Source organism: Raphanus sativus, chromosome 3, assembly GCF_000801105.2.
Source record: "Raphanus sativus cultivar WK10039 chromosome 3, ASM80110v3, whole genome shotgun sequence".
In the NCBI taxonomy this organism is placed as follows: domain Eukaryota; kingdom Viridiplantae; phylum Streptophyta; class Magnoliopsida; order Brassicales; family Brassicaceae; genus Raphanus; species Raphanus sativus.
In genome coordinates this window covers 25305831-25322852 of record NC_079513.1, presented here as the reverse complement: position 1 = coordinate 25322852, position 17022 = coordinate 25305831, and the positions used below count along the sequence as shown (strand labels likewise).

The 17022-nt window shown below is 32.2% G+C and overlaps 1 protein-coding gene and 1 pseudogene across 2 annotated transcripts; both read left to right on the top strand.

Annotated features, from left to right (window-relative positions):
* Nucleotides 1-6943: 6943 nt before the first annotated feature.
* LOC108848015 (protein NSP-INTERACTING KINASE 1) lies at nucleotides 6944-10146 on the top strand. 2 transcript variants are annotated; one of them, XM_018621418.2, is made up of 10 exons: nucleotides 6944-7106; nucleotides 7273-7382; nucleotides 7472-7604; nucleotides 7707-7778; nucleotides 7866-8009; nucleotides 8111-8182; nucleotides 8310-8369; nucleotides 8456-8553; nucleotides 8627-8776; nucleotides 8866-10146. In XM_018621418.2, exons 2-10 carry the CDS (start codon nucleotides 7286-7288, stop codon nucleotides 9930-9932), a joined length of 1893 nt encoding a protein of 630 aa, XP_018476920.2. In that variant the 5' UTR covers nucleotides 6944-7106; nucleotides 7273-7285; the 3' UTR covers nucleotides 9933-10146. The 2 variants fall into 2 exon arrangements, with proteins under 2 accessions (XP_018476920.2, XP_018476919.2); XM_018621417.2 differs by lacking the exon at nucleotides 6944-7106 and having other exon boundaries at nucleotides 7123-7382.
* Nucleotides 10147-12810: 2664 nt separating this feature from the next.
* Nucleotides 12811-16809, top strand: LOC108834226 (phenylalanine--tRNA ligase beta subunit, cytoplasmic-like; annotated as a pseudogene).
* Nucleotides 16810-17022: the final 213 nt, after the last annotated feature.

Here is a 17022-nt window from a genome sequence, read left to right as displayed (position 1 = left end):
AACGTCTTGATATAGATATATCAATGTTGTGATGATTTATTAAATTCAATCCATATCACTAGGATTTGGCATTCACGTTTTACTGGATTATAATTTCTAAATTTTAGTTTATATTTGGTTTGAATCTTTACAGATTTGCTTCAGGTTCAAATATCAATTTAAGTTATTTAAGCAAATTAAAAATGTTAATATATCTAAAATATTTAAAATCCAAAAAAAATTATACATCATACAAAATTGAATAATGTATAATAAATATATCTGATACCAAATTTTTTGATCCTCTGGATATTATACTAGTTTCAGTCTAGAATTAGTACATTTTACCAAATTAAATTGTTTTTTTTTGTGTTTAAATATTTTTCCGAATCCTACGTAGCACCAGTACTATCGTCCTGGATGCCCCCAACTTTTTGAACAATTTTTTTGTTATTAAACCACTGAAGCTTAATTCATGATTTGGTGTAATAATCACATAGACAAGGGAAATGATGGCAAGTTGCTTTGACGATTCACTTTCATCGAGAGCACATTTGGAGTTTGGAAGAAGAAATAGAGAATTCTTTGTGACTTTCCGAGATATGATATGCAAGTTCTGGAAAGGGTGGTAACAGCGACAATGGGGTTACATAATTTTATTAGAATTTCAAATTTTTCTGATGAAGATTTTGCCGAGACCATTACAGATACAGAGATTGTCAGTGTTACTTTCATGACTGACCAAAATGATATGGAAGAAGCTAAAATGGGACAAGAAAATTTTATGGCAAACATTAGAGAAATGATTGCGAATACATTATGGGCAATCAAAAATGCTCCACGTTAATGTTTTTCATTTTCATTATTTGTTGTAATGATTTTTTTTAAATGTTTATTTTTTTTTGATATTTAAAATAATAATAATGTTTGTCTATATATATAAGAATTTTTATTTTGTTTTTATTTTTTGACATTCGAATAAATAAACTCTTTCGATAAACTAGTTTAGTCAGTTTGATATGCATTTGTTCTGCTTGATCTGCATGACCTGCATTTGTTCTGTTTGATCTGCATTTTTCTTTGATCTGCATTTTATGGACTGCATCACCTATTCGAAGCCAAAACATGGTTATAGTCTTTCTTTTTTGTCACTCACTTGTTTATAATCATTTTATCCCAATAAACCATGCGAGATTCAATTATTGATAAATTTAGCCAAATAGAACACAACTAATTTCAATATTTATGATTTCAGTGGTTCTAAGAAACAATATGATTATAACTTGTCTATTGTTGTCTACTTGTCAAGGTTCATAGCAGTATCATCATTTACACCATCCATCGATTACAAAGTGCTAATTTTCTAATATCATGTTAAGAATAACTAAGATTCTCAAAAGAAAATGTCATTCATTTGATGAGAAACTTTCCATGATTATATAAACTTACTTCGTCTATATTTTCTTTTTTCTTTTTGAAAAAGACTTCGTCTACATTTTTCAATAAGCATTTTTGAAATCTTATTTCACATATGTTAGTTTCATGTGATTAAAGCCAGTTCTTCAAGCTTAAATCAAGTCTAAATACTATATTAATAAAAACCACATTATTGTACTTGAAACTTGATGACAATTAAATGAGGTACAAAGACGAATACAAAACTCTAGGGAGTAAAGAACAAAGTACTCCTATTAGAAATTTGGTCATTGGGCATGTACTTATACATTACACTAGGCCCTACATTACACTGCCAAGCGTAAATATGCAATGTAATGGCTGTAAATGGCAGAAATGTTTGAATCACCATACTCGAATTAGATCGTTAAAACTCTTAAATAAAACAATTATCTCTATGTCTTCTCATATACCCCCATCTTGATCTAGACATACATATCCTTCTTTTAACTATTTCTTCTTGGCTCATTTATGAGACTTTACAGTAATCACAAAGAAAATGTATTGTAAAACTCAATCTCAACTTTGAAATTTAAACCAATGGAGGGTGAGCAAATAGTATATCTTTTGTTGTGATTAATAAATCAGAAAATAAAAGCAATCCGTAGTTTAAATAATACGACGGTCAATCATCTAGTATAAAGTCATCATATACTATTCACTTAACATTATTGAAGCTGTGACAGTTTAGCTCCACCACCGCAGGCATAGGACTCAAGTTGGGATTCATCTTTCACTATCTGCATTCTGCACAATCTTTCATGTCATGTTTTGTAATCTTATACTACTACAGTACTTATGTTTTTTACTTTTGTTTCCTCTGAAATTCTCAGAACCCATTTTCCATCAAACGTCAAATCGACCAGAAAAGCATTAAACATTAATGATTGTCTCATAAATCGAGTTTTAAGAAACCGTTCACGTGGGATAGTAATTCTTGAACAGAAAATGATATATTTTTCACCACAAATTTAGAATATTTGTTGTTTTGGTTCTTTCTCTTTGGTTTACATTACACGTCGCGGTACGTTTACGTATCGATGAAGATAGCCACGATGTAAGAATGTTATATTTAAATATACAGAACGTTTTTTTTTTTTGAGAAATGGCATAAATATACAGAACGTTGCGAAATCGTTTTAATGTGCTACATTATTTCTTTTTTTTTTTTAAAACAGAAACTTCACTAATCAAACAACATTGTTTGTCAAAACCTCTAGCAAAATAAAAAAACAATATTTTGTAAAAGAAAAAACAATATCAGAAAAAAAAACATTGATGATCAATCGATATCAGATAAAAAAAAACAAAATATGTTATAATGTAGTTAATTCATGACATGAGAAATAAATTTGTAGGTGTTGTGAATTTTAAGTTGATGAGTGATGACTTGATGTGCATCATAATTTCTTTTTCAAAGAGTATATATTAATATAGTATTGTTTATTTGAACCAAAAGACTAATTAAGACTGGATAGATTTTTCTTTTAATTTTAAAATAATCTTATACTAATGGAGCAGAATAGATTAGGATCAAAGTTGCTAGCACAGATAAATTTTGACAGCACACCGACCATGATATGTAATTAATTTAAAATTTCATTAATTTTTTTTCAAAGAAAAAAGAATTTCATTAAATTTCTGGTTTTTTATATACACACAATTTTCCAAAGATTTAACCGGAACTTACGGTGGATTCTCTTATTATTCCAGGTTCTAGGACTTAGAATTCACAAACCATTCGGGTTTTAGTGGATCCGCGGGATGCGAAAATTATTGAGAATATACCACTCAACAAAAATAACATGGAAGATAAGGATGGAAGATAAGCAGGACCGTCTCAAACCCTTCCCAGACCCTGTTCAAAAAAAAAAACAGGACCCTTTTTAATTACCTAAAATAATTTATATGCTTTTCATAAAATATTTGCTATAACATAAAGTAACTATACCAATCTGTTTTTTTTCATCTGAATAATGCCAATCTTCTAGCCTTTTTTGATGCAAAGTCATCCACCAGATCATCAAACTTGATCTTTTCCAAAATATTATTTTCAATTGCAATCATTGCTAGTCCATTTAATCTTTCTTCTATCATTATATGGACCATCTAAAATTTTGGACCCTGTTCGACTGCTCCACTTGCACGTGCAAAAAGACGGCCCTGAAGATAAGGATGGTTGGCATTTTACTAATAATGGAAGATATATGGTTAAATCAGGCTACGAGGTGAAAAAGGTATACCCAGATAAAGGAAAACCGCCAATTCTCTTTGGCCCGACAGTGGATGGCTTGAAAGCCCATTGTTGGCAGGTGAGGTGCCCACCAAAAATGAAGCACTTTTTATGGCAGATTGTATCAGGGTGTATTGCAGTCAAAAAGAATCTTAAAACCCGAGGGTTGCATGGGGATATTGGGTGTGATAGATGTGGGTATGCTGAGGAATCATTAAACCATGTCTTTTTGAGTGTCCTCCAGCTCGGCAGGTATGGACACTATTAAAGATACCAACAAATCCATATATCTTTCCTACGGAAGCACTGTTCACAAATATGGATCATTTGTTCTGGCGAGTTCTCCCAAAGATGAATGATCATCAATTTGCATGGATACTATGGTACATTTGGAAGGCACGGAACAATAAGGTGTTTAGTAATCTGGATGTAGATGCATTGGATACACTAAAATTAGCAGAAACGGAATCTACCATGTGGGCTGCGGCACAAGAATTAGATGTAAGAAGAAATCTTCTACACCAAGTACATCAACCTATCACAATTCCAGGGAGATGGTGTTTTATAGATGGTTCGTGGAAGGATAAGGATTCTTTCTCGGGACAGAGTTGGTATAGCACTTTAGAGGGATTCGAGGGATTAATGGGGGCACGAAATGTTCGAGCCAGTATATCACCCCTACACTCGGAGGTGGAAGCTTTGGTTTGGGCAATGGAATGTATGAAAAATTTGTGACAGTTTCAGGTTACGTTTGCAACGGATTGTTCTCAGTTGGTGAAGATAGTTTCGGAACCAGAGGAGTGGCCAGCGTTTGCAAGTTATCTGGAGGATATTAAGAGTCTACAAAGTAGCTTCCAAAGTTCACAGCTTATTCATGTACCACGAACGGAGAATACAAGGGCGGATCGTTTAGCACGCAGTGCCAGACAACAATCATTTTTCGTCGTTCACATGGATGCGGAGCTATCAGTTTGGTGTGCAGAGTCTATATGAGTCTGTGTTGTTGATGACAAAAAAAAAGAATGTATTTTTGTTGTAAAATTAGTATATATATACATATACTTTTGGTTTCTATTGAAACAATATTATAGTAAAAGTAGCATTTTCTAAAAAAAATTTGGTAATCTGTTTTCTATTTTTTATTTATTTATAATTTTTGGATGACCTTAATACATTTTCAACAGATACAAATGCTTGTAATATAACTTTGCCAACCCACACATAGACGAAACCTAGCGAAAACGACAAGTATTTTGGACAAAATGTAAGGTTAAAATTTTGATGTCTTGTACTTGGATACTGGGTTATCTTAGTCTATACCTATCATATCTAGATATATACATAAATAATATAATCGTTAGGTCTTAGTGGGATTTATCGAATATATTTTCATTTCAAAAAGGGCCAAAGTTCCGCACAAATAAAAGAAAGCCTAGCAAAGGTGTGGAAATTGAATTTACATAGAAAAAAATTCATTGCTACTATTATTTTTTATGAATGTGGTTCTTCTTTCTTTTCATTTTGTGAATGTGGTTTTATTTAGTAGTCACAATTAATTATAAACCTTAAATTAGCTCCTGACATTAAAAAGAATCTTAAGACATCTCCGATAGTATTTCATTTTTACACTAAAATGGAATGAAATGGAACAAAAAATGGTTTAACTCAATTCTAATATCTTATTTTATAACGGAGTTTACGGTTATCATTCTGCTATGGAGTTTAACTCAACTTTAATATTTTTGTTCATCACTTTATTATGGAATAAAAATTTGAAGTTAAGTTGAAACAATTTTATTTTTTATTTTATTTTTTATAGTATTTTAATATATAAATAGAGTTTTATATTAGAGATGTTCTTAAATGAGAGTGTTGTAAAAGGATGAATACTAACAAGTAACAATGCACTAAAAATAGAATAAAATTACAGCGTATTGAATTTTAGCCAACAATATATTTAAGATGATCGGTAACTTCGTATCTTTTTTTTTTTTTTTCTTTGCTTTAGACTTCGTATCTCCACACATCGAGAAGACAAAGATGCTGAGTGCGCAACAAAATCAACAAGCAGTATAAAATTTCTTGAGCCTAGTTTCATCTCTTTTTCAATATGCTCTTCTCATCGAAGTTCTCACATTCTCAAAGCATACTCTCTCTTTTTTTTTGAACTAGTATTAGTTAAAATTTAACTATTCGAAGTCTTAATATAAAATACTATATAACAAAATATTATTATAATAGATAAATGATCTTCTCTATTAAAAAGAGAAGTTTTACCAATGTTGAGTTGGTCTAGTGGTAAAGGTAGGGTCGGTCCTGAAATTTTGGGGGCCTATTATATTATCAATATGAAGAAAAAAAATTAGAGGCCTAAAAATTTTTTGGGGGCTTATGTCTATATAATTTTCTTCAAAAATTTCGGGGGCATGTTGCAAATGTTTCATTACGCATGGTTCAGGACCGGCTCTGGATAAAGGAGTTACGACTGTGATTTCCGCCACCCGGGTTCAACTCACGGTGGGAAAGACTATTTACACTGCTTGGGTTCCCGGCAAAGAAATGAAACCATCTTTTTTGAGTGAGCCACTAGCCTAGTGGTAAAATACCTTGCTATTTAGCTTAACATTTTACCGAAAAAAAAAAGAGAAGTACAGTTGAACTTTCAAAGCATATTAACCATTTAACCTTAAAGTGAACTTTCAAAGCATATTATTAACCTTAAAGTTCGAGTGCATGTAAAAATGTTACATAATGAGGTAAACATAATACGTATAATTTATGTCCATAGATTTCTTTTGTCCATAGATAGTATACATATTTATATAGTTTAACTATGCATGGCCAAGCGAAGTAAATGAAGTATTGGATTCTCTTTCTACCAAATACTAATCAATCGGTGTTTTTCTGTTAACAATCCCTTTGAAACCCAATAACTTTTAAATTTGTATAATTTATAAAAACAAATTTATATACTGAAAATATTTTTTTATCAACAATTTGTATACTGAAAATATATGTGAAATAAATGTAAACGAAGAAATGTGAGAAAAAAATTAAAAAGAAAAAGAAACCATAGACTGATAGACAAAAACATGACAGAGTAGCAGCTAGCAAAAGAACAATATTATAATATTTTCTTCTCTACTCTTTTTGATATTTGTATTCAGATTAGATTTGCTCTACTAACTATCCTTGTCCATTACAATAGTATGGGCAAATAATATTCTTTTACATCTTTCGCATAATTTTATTACCTTTTCAACGGTCTCCCCACACACAAAAGCTCTATCGAGTATCGACAAGCATGCTATGAACTTCACTTTAGACTACCAATGAATCTTGTATATCTTTTCCTTATTTTTTTCATTTCTGACACATAAAAAATAAATTCTTTTCAATAAAGATTATGCTTTTTGGTGAAGTGGGTTCTTCTGCCATAGTAAGTAATCTAAAAGACGAAAATATAAAGATTTGCTTTTTTGATTCTTCCAATCTATCTTTCTCTTTCTCTCTCTAGTCTCTATCCATCATAAACCAAATTATCTGGAAACTGAGTACATCTTGTTTTCTGCTCATTCTTTTCTCTCTGTTTCCACAATGAATAGTTGTACTATAGTTATGATGATGAGAAGATCTTTAGTTTATCTCTTGGGATGTTTATACCTTCTCACCTCTGTAAACGGTTTGCTTTCTTCTAATGGAGTAAACTTTGAAGGTAACTTAGTCTCACTTTTAGCAACAAAATTTCCAGTTTTGTCGTTCTTGATCCAAACTAATGTGGCAAATGATTTTTTTTTTCTCTAGTGCAAGCTTTGATGGACATAAAAGCATCATTACATGATCCTCATGGTGTTCTTGATAGCTGGGATGGAGATGCTGTTGATCCCTGTAGTTGGACAATGGTCACTTGTTCTTCAGATAGCTTTGTCATTGGCTTGTAAATTTCAAATTTTATCAACACATTTTCATTTTTTTTTTTATATCAATGAGTGAGGAAGTACATTGTACTTACTGTTTATTCGAATGTTATTAATCACAGGGGTACACCTAGTCAGAGCTTATCTGGTACATTATCTCCAAGCATTACCAACTTAACAAATCTTCGAATAGTGTGAGTGCTTATTTTTGCTTAAATCATAATAACTTTTTTTGTGTGTGTTTGTTTGTCTATGTTCTTGATGGTTTTTTTTTCTTGCAGGCTGTTGCAGAACAACAACATAACAGGAAAATTACCTTCTGAGATTGGTCGGCTCACAAGGCTTGAGACTCTTGATATCTCTGACAACTTCTTCCACGGTGAAATTCCTTTTTCACTAGGCTATCTACGAAGCTTGCAATACATGTAAGAATAGAAGAAGAAACGATGTTCATATATCTCTTAAACTGTATTGTTTGTAAGGAAGTTTATGATCTTTATATGTCTTACTGTGTATTCATCATCAGGAAGCTTAACAACAACTCTCTCTCTGGAGTAATCCCTCTGTCACTATCCAACATGACTCAGCTTGCCTTACTGTAAGCTAAACTAATCTTCAGTTCACATTAATCAGTAACCATGTTATAAGCATGTTACTTTCTTTTTTTTGTGACACAGACATATTACTTATAGTGTTGAGATATTATCTGTTTTATGTGTCAACAGTGATTTATCATACAACAATCTTAGTGCTCCAGTTCCAAGATTTGCTTCAAAGACCTTTAGGTGATTGATTCTTTCTCAATGTCTCACTTTCTCTCTCTCTCTCTATAGCTTTGTTCAATTTTAATTTTTTAACTTTTGATTTACAGCATCGTTGGGAACCCACTGATATGTCCAACGGGTAAGGAACCAGACTGCAATGGAACTACATTGATACCAATGTCTATGAACTTGAATGATACTGGAGGTAAGTAACTAAACTTTAGCTATGCTGATCTTTGATAATACCTAACCAGCAACTACTTTCTCTTTTTTTTAAGCTCCTTTATACACCGGTAGGTCAAAGAATCACAAAATGGCAATAGCCGTAGGATCTAGCGTTGGGATTTTATCAATGATCTTCATTGCTGTTGGGTTGTTTCTCTGGTGGAGACAAAGACATAACCAAAACACATTCTTTGATGTTAAAGGTTTTGATACTTCTTTGTTTCTTACTTGCATACAACATTCTTAGAAAGAATCATTTGTAACAAAGTTTCTTTATAATGTTTTCCATCAGATGGCCATTATCATGAGGAAGTTTCACTTGGAAACTTGAGGAGGTTTGGTTTCAGGGAGCTTCAGATCGCCACGAATAACTTCAGCAGTAAGAACTTATTGGGGAAAGGTGGCTATGGGAACGTTTACAAAGGTATACTTGGAGACAGCACAGTGGTTGCGGTGAAAAGGCTTAAAGATGGCAATGCATTAGGAGGAGAGATTCAGTTTCAGACGGAAGTAGAGATGATCAGTTTAGCTGTCCACAGAAACCTCTTGAGACTCTATGGCTTCTGCATCACGCAAGCTGAGAAGCTTCTGGTTTATCCTTACATGTCTAACGGAAGCGTGGCATCTAGAATGAAAGCTAAACCGGTTCTTGATTGGAGCGTTAGGAAGAGGATAGCTATAGGAGCTGCGAGAGGGCTTGTGTATCTCCATGAGCAGTGTGATCCCAAGATTATCCACCGTGATGTCAAAGCAGCTAATATACTTCTTGATGACTACTGTGAAGCTGTGGTTGGTGATTTCGGTTTGGCTAAACTCTTGGATCACGAGGATACTCATGTCACAACCGCGGTTAGAGGCACGGTGGGTCACATTGCTCCTGAGTATCTCTCAACTGGTCAGTCCTCTGAGAAAACCGATGTTTTCGGGTTTGGGATTCTTCTTCTTGAGCTTGTAACCGGACAGAGAGCTCTTGAGTTTGGTAAAGCGGCTAACCAGAAAGGCGCAATGCTTGAGTGGGTGAGGAAGATACATCAAGAGAAGAAACTTGAGGTGCTTGTGGATAAAGAGCTGGCGAAGAAGAAGAGCTATGATGAGATTGAGTTAGAAGAAATGGTGAGAGTAGCTTTGTTGTGCACACAGTATTTGCCTGGACATAGACCGAAAATGTCTGAAGTTGTTAGAATGCTGGAAGGTGATGGACTTGCAGAGAGATGGGAAGCTTCTCAAAGATCAGACAGTGGTTCAAAATGTAGCAACAGGGTGAATGAGTTGATGTCATCATCTTCAGATAGATACTCTGATCTTACTGATGACTCTACTTTACTTGCGCAAGCAATGGAGCTCTCTGGTCCTAGATGAAATCTACACGTTTCTGTTTCTTGAATCTTGAAGGATTCTTGTTCCTTTTTGTTGTTGTATAATATAGAGTGTTTTTGGGAATGTTGTGTCTCTGTAATTGTATAGGCGTGTTATGTAAGAAATTTTATTTACTGTACTCAAGAGTTAAGGTTGATCATACTACAATGTCGTTTCTTGGACTTCAAGTTTGAGAATGCAGATTATCATTATTACATAGTTTTTGTTCTGATTAAAGTAGCTCCATTTTAAATTGAAATTATATGTCGAAGGTTTTTCAATTAATAAAATATTAAAATTTTCTTTTGATAAACTATTAAAATTTTATTGTATTTATTGTTTTAGTAAACTTGTATAAAAGTAAAAACTATATCAACAGAAAAAAACTACATCATAAATGAAATAACTGTTGTTCTTAGTAAAAACATTTTATAAAACAATATTTATTTTGTTAAAAGAAATTATGAAACCTATTTTATAATGAATGGTAATTCTAATGTAGCCACGTGGATTTATTAATCTCATAACAGGAAAAATACACTTATTTGTTCGGTAAGATTCAGTAGCTTGCAGTTCAAATTATTCTTAACAAGTTGGTCAAAGATAAAAAGGAAATTATCTACTTGCATTAGAAATAGAGAAAAAAAAAGTTTTCTAATTAGAATAAGAAAATGAAGTTTTCTATTTACCATTACAAATAGGATAAAGGGAATTTCTATCTCACTTTAGTAATATGATTAGCAAATGAGGTATAACATTCCTATAAATATCAAAGTTGAGCTGTGAGTGAGAGATTAAGAATACAAGAGCTTTTGTGAATGTTTATTGTTTAGTTTTGAGAGAGTTTCTAAACATTAATAAAGAAAATTGTCTTTATACAATTGGTAAGTGTGTTCTTAGGAACTTTATTATTTACCCTTTTTGTGCGAACAAATTTACATATATATTAGAATTTAATCTGTATTTTGAAAGCACATGTTTGATTGTTGGATAAAAATATTAATTGGCATTAAGTACTATTTTTTGAATTTTGATATCTATCTTATTAAAGCTGAAGTACAATTTCGGTGTGTTTGGATACTTGGATAAGAATATTAAAAAAATTTGTTGTGTTTGGTTACTTGGATAGCATTTATAAGGAATAATTTTGTTTGGAAACTTGGATTGTAGTTAAAATAATTGTTTGGAAACTTGAATTGTATTTTTATTAAAAAATATATCAAATCCAAATAAAATCAGCAAATCCATTTAAACTTCCTACATTTTAGGAAACCACTAATTGATCATATATGTTTTTGTGATACACAATATTTTTTCCCTAGATTTTTAAATTAAATAAATATCATTCGAATATTATAAATATCGTAGGAGGTTCGAGTTGGATCATTTTCGGTCCGGGTTGGTTTGTAGCAACCTAAAAATATATCAATAAACTTTCATTTTAAATATGGCAGTAATAAATAATTTATATATTAAACTGAATTAATTGTTTATAGATTCTTTAGTTGACTAATTTTTAATATAGCTTATATTGAAAGAAATTTATTTAGAAAATTATATGAACTGAAGAATAAACAATATAAGTATTGTACATTTGAATTCAAAATCATTTCTTTTAACAACAAACTAGCCAAATATGTTGAATTTTATACAAATTGCAATGTAAATATTTAATTAATATAGAAATATATCACACTGTTTAAACAAAATATCAATGTAAAAGTATTGTAAAGTTATATTCTAAAATCAATTATTTTAACAATAAGCCAAATAAATATATTGATTGAAAAAGGATTAAAATAAAGTCAGAGAAACACATAGTTTACCAGAGGCATTCTAATATGTCGAATTTATTATAAAAAAAATTTAATAAAATAAATACATTCAATAATTACAAATAAGTAATATTTTTCATAAAGGTGAAAATAACATCCGCGCTTTGGAAGCGCGGATCAAAATCTAGTACATATTTATATAAAATAGATATTCCGTATTTTGACATGGATTCGCGGTTGAATCGGTAAAAAAAGTGATCTGTATACAATTCGATCAGATTTAATGAAAATTTCATTAACTAAAATCTGATAAGACCCAATAAAAAATATCATTAAACCGTGACTTAATCTTTGATGGACCCATTAAAAACAGAGAAAATTGATAATATTGTTAAACTAAATTTTATATACTTTTATATTGTATATAAAATTGAAAAAACTACTAGATTTGTAATTTTTTATACTCTGATAGAATTATTTTAGTATTTAAAAATGAATAAAATAATATTAGAGAAAGCTAAAATTTATTTATATGACAATAATAGTTTGTTTTTGTTATTTATATTGTTTGTGGAATAAGTTTAAAGATGTATAAGAAATATTTCAAAATATTTATTTGTTATTGTTGTGAATATATCAATTTAAATTATTGGGAAGGAATTAAGATATATTAACAATCTAGTTTTAAAAAAAAAAATTGGTTAAATAAGGTAAGATCCGGAAATTTAAATGTTTGTTTCTATAAAATAATATCACTTTATAAAAGAAATCACTAATAATTTTTCTATTTAAATTCTTACCATAAATGTTTTCTTGATATCAATTCTTACCATACATAAAGCGAGAGTTTAGGTAATTTTGTTATAAATATAAATGTATACGTTTAATGTTTGAGTATAAATTATATTATATAGTATTTTAATTTTTTTTACCTAGAAGTAAGTTTATGTATACGCTTATGTTTTTACCTAAATAATATATAAATGTACACGCTTATGTTTTTATAGTATCGATGCTATTAAGTATTGATGATATTAACCTAAGTCGCGTTTTCTTTTCTTGCGTCTCCCGTCTCAACTCGCGCGCATCCATAACCTAATCCGACGATGCCTACCGTGAGCGTTGGCAGAGACCGTTTGTTCGCTGCCCTTGGAGAAACCTACAGTAAACACTTACAAACTCTTCTTCTTCTTCTTCTTCTTCTTCTTCTTCTTCTTCAATACATTTGTTTGATTCAGTTATCTTCTTTTAACTGTGTAGCTAAGGAAGAGTTCGAGAATCTGTGTTTAATTTTTGGTATTGAACTTGATGCTGTGGTAAGTCCAGTGTCTCTTCTCTTTTTGTCAATGTTTTCTTAGTTCTTTTCCCTGATTAGCTATGTGTTATGCAATGAACTAGACAACTGAGAAAGCAATCATCAGGAAAGAAAAACATATATAAGAAGAAGCTGGTGATGACGAAGAAGTCGTCTACAAGATTGAGATTCCTGCCAACAGGTGATGTAACCATCTTCATTATTTATTTTTTATAAAAATAGATTAAATGTTTACATTCTTGATGAATCATTGCAGACCCGATTTGCTCTGCCTTGAAGGGCTTGCTCAAGCTCTTCGCGTTTTCAACAAGAAACAGGAGATGCCAACGTATAGACTTGCTGACATCGACAAAGACAAGATGCAAAGGATGACTGTTAAGTCAGATCAGGTGTGTGTGTGTACAACTTGGCCATCATCGCAACAACTTTGTTTTGTTTTTTATTTACATGTTGTTGATGTTTTCGCCTTCTGCAGACATCTCAGATTCGCCCTTATGTTGTATGTGTGTTTTAAGAGGCGTAACCTTCGACGAGGCTCGTTACAACAGCTTTATCGATCTTCAGGATAAGCTACATCAGAATATTTGCAGGTAAGTGTTACTACCAGTTTCGCATAAGATCCTTTTGTCTTTACATATTTTGCAGACCGTGTGATATTTGTTTTTTTTTTTGTCGTTTCATATTTCAGGGAAAGAACTCTGGTTGCTATCGGAACTCATGACTTGTATACATTACAGGGTCCTTTCACATATGAGGTGAGTGCTAATACTGTTTTGCACTTTTGTTTATTTGACTCTTCACTTCCTCTTTTGATCTTGTTTGGTGTCTCATTCCTTTAGCTGAAATGATAACAAAACGTGGTTCATTGATATTCTGATGTTTGCTTCTTATTTTCAGGCTTTGTCACCGATGGATATAAATTTTGTCCCTTTGAAGCAAGTAAGTTTTCTTTCTGTGCTGCTAATATATGTGTGTGATTTTATTTCTCTTTATAGCATTTGCATCAGCTCGCCGATACAGAGATATTATTTTATTCTCATTTCTTCCTTTTTATTATAACATTTTTTTAAAGATGGTTTCATGTTGGTTACCCATGCTAATACAAATCACTTGGTGCAGACTAGGAGCTTCAGGGCTGACGAACCAATAGAATTTTTTTTTTTTTTGACAAAGATTTTACTATTAAAATGCAAGAGAAATAAGAGTTATACAGAATTTTGTCTCGGTAGACTAACTGGTCTTACATATCTAGAAAGATACAAACTTGAATCAGATATCTTAGGGATGAGAAGTCTAGTTTGTGAACCATAACTGAAGAAGAGCCGAGGAGAATTTTGGTCTTTCTATCCTGAGGCTGGAGATTCTATTCTTCACAGTGAGCTTGATCTGAGCAATCAGTCCCTGTGAGGAAGTGAACCGGGAGTTATGCAATCGATTGTGGAATTCTACAAGGTAAATCATAAATGATTTTTCGTTTAACAAAAAAATATTATTTTCTTGCTCGTATGAGTCTAAATATTTACTGATGGCTGTTTTATTTTTTCTTATATTTTTTGCAATCAGATTTGAAGTTGAAAAAGTATCTAAACATAATTGAGAGCTCACCCGTCTTCCCTGTTTTATACGACAGTAAAAGGTAATTAGTGGTTTTTTTTAAAGGTATTTAGTGGTTCTTAGCAGTAAACCATGCATGTGTATCAACTGAAACTAATAATGACGGTCCTTTTTGAAGAACGGTGATGTCATTGCCACCGATTATCAATGGTGCACACTCAGCAATTACCCTGCAGTCTGCAGACAAAGAATGTCCTCATTGAATGCACAGCAACTGATTTGAACAAGGCCAAGATTGTCTTGAACACAATGGTAAGACAGTTAACAAATCAACAGTCAGTCAGTATGCTGAACTTATTAATCATTCACCATTCCGATTTGATTTTCCAGGTGACAACTTTTTCTGAATATTGTGAGAGAAAATTTGAGATTGAGCCGGTTGAGGTTACATACGACAACGGACAGTCATATATCTATCCTGAATTATCTGTCTACGATATGGAAGTTCCTCTCTCTTATATAAATTCCACAATTGGAGTCTCTTTGGAGGTGGAAGAGGTAATGAAACGGATCAAGTCGTTTTGTTTACTTGTTGATCAATGAACCATTCTCCTTTTAATATGATACTATTCATTTAATATGAACCTCCAGGTTATAAGTCGGCTGAACCGAATGCAGTTGCACGCTGAGCGTTCCATATCTAGTGATAGTGTAAAAGTGCATGTACCCCCAAGCAGAAGCGACGTGCTCCACCCATGTGATGTTGCGGATGTAATTTTTTCATAGCCAAGACCTTTATATGTTATTGATGCATGGCATTATTAATGTTTTTTCTACGTTAAATTAATTAATGTTTTTGGCTATCTTTCGCAAGGATGTAGCCACTGCCTATGGTTACGATAACATCCCGAGAAGAGTGCCGGCTTGCATAAAACCCTTGCCTTTGAATGAGCTCACCGATCTTCTCAGATCAGAGGTTACTAGCACTTCCATTTGCTTCGTTTATATATACTTTTTCATTGTGAAATATCTCACATAGGTTAATCATATATTCATCTTTGGCTTTTTTAGATTGCGATGAATGTGTTCACTGAGGTTATGACATATATACTATGCTCGCACAAGGAAAACTTTGCTTTGCTAAATAGAGATGATGACAGTTCAGCTTGTATAGTTTCGAACCCACGGTCTGCTGATTTTGAGGTGCCTTTCAATTCCCTTTTTGAGTTTTTTTTTTCATATACTCATTGGTCGTTCATGAAAATATTATTCATTAATTAAACAGGTAGTGAGAACGAGGCTAATGCATGGATTACTAAAGACAGTTGGTTCTAACAAAGACCACCCTAAACCTATCAAGGTTAAAAGGCTTTTGATTCGATTTGGTTTACCTTTCTTTCTCTAAAGGTCTATTGAATAAAAACTTGTTTTCTTTTTGTTGCTTTTCAAGATTTTTGAGATAGGTGATGTGACCTTACGGGATGAAACAAAAGACGTTGGTGCGACCAATCGCCGCCATTTTAGTGCACTATACTGTGGTGCTACTTCTGGATTTGAGGTATATATGTTGATTTTATTTCCTCTCTTTTCCCAATTCATCTTCTTGGTCATGAATGATACTAAAAAAGCTATAATTATTCAGCTTATACATGGTCTCGTCGATAGAATCATGCAAGTAATGGGAGTCCCATCAACCGGTGACAAGACCGGGTACCATATAAACCGCTCTGAAGTAAGCTTCTTTTTTTTTACGAGCTACATTTGTCTTTGATTCCCAAACGCAGACACCCTAAAACCTATTTTTGCTCTTAAGGAACCTGAGTATTTACCTGGTAGACAAGCTAGTATCATTTACAAAGGGAAACATATCGGTAACTTTGGAATCGTGCATCCTCAGGTACACTCGGTTCATCATTTTGTTTTGATTGAAAATTAGTTAAACCAAGCGTTTTGGTTTGTGATTTAAACCGGGTCTGGATTTTTTTTATTGCTCCAGGTTTTGAACAACTTTGACATCACTGATCCATGCTCTTTCGTGGAAATGGACATGGAAGCTTTCCTTTAGAAATATTCTACTATTTATGCATATGTGCTAAACAGGAACACATCGATTTTGTTTGCTTTCAGGATAAAGAGGATTATTCCTACAAATTCTTTAGCTTTTTTCGTTTGATGGATTAAATTATTTATTTTTGCACATTTATTATATTCATATTGGTTTCATACTTCGTTATAAAACGGCGTTTTTAACATTATTCTGAAGTGTGAACTACAAATTTTGATAACGTTTGTTATTATTTATTTTGCAATTCTGTATGCACACTGCCGACCGATCAATAAGGATTCGAAGTCAAAGACTTACCACGACCCATAATTTCATATGTTTCCACGATCGTGTGTCGTTACGTAATAAAATCAAAGAGTTGATGACCCAAGGAAAAGAACAGCT

Coding starts and splice junctions, on each gene's coding strand:
- LOC108848015 (XM_018621417.2), top strand. CDS start 7,265: ATGAATAGTTGTACTATAGTTATGATGATGAGAAGATCTTTAGTTTAT. Junction 7,605..7,706: donor GATAGCTTTGTCATTGGCTT/GTAAATTTCAAA, acceptor TATTAATCACAG/GGGTACACCTAGTCAGAGCT. Junction 8,777..8,865: donor CACATTCTTTGATGTTAAAG/GTTTTGATACTT, acceptor GTTTTCCATCAG/ATGGCCATTATCATGAGGAA.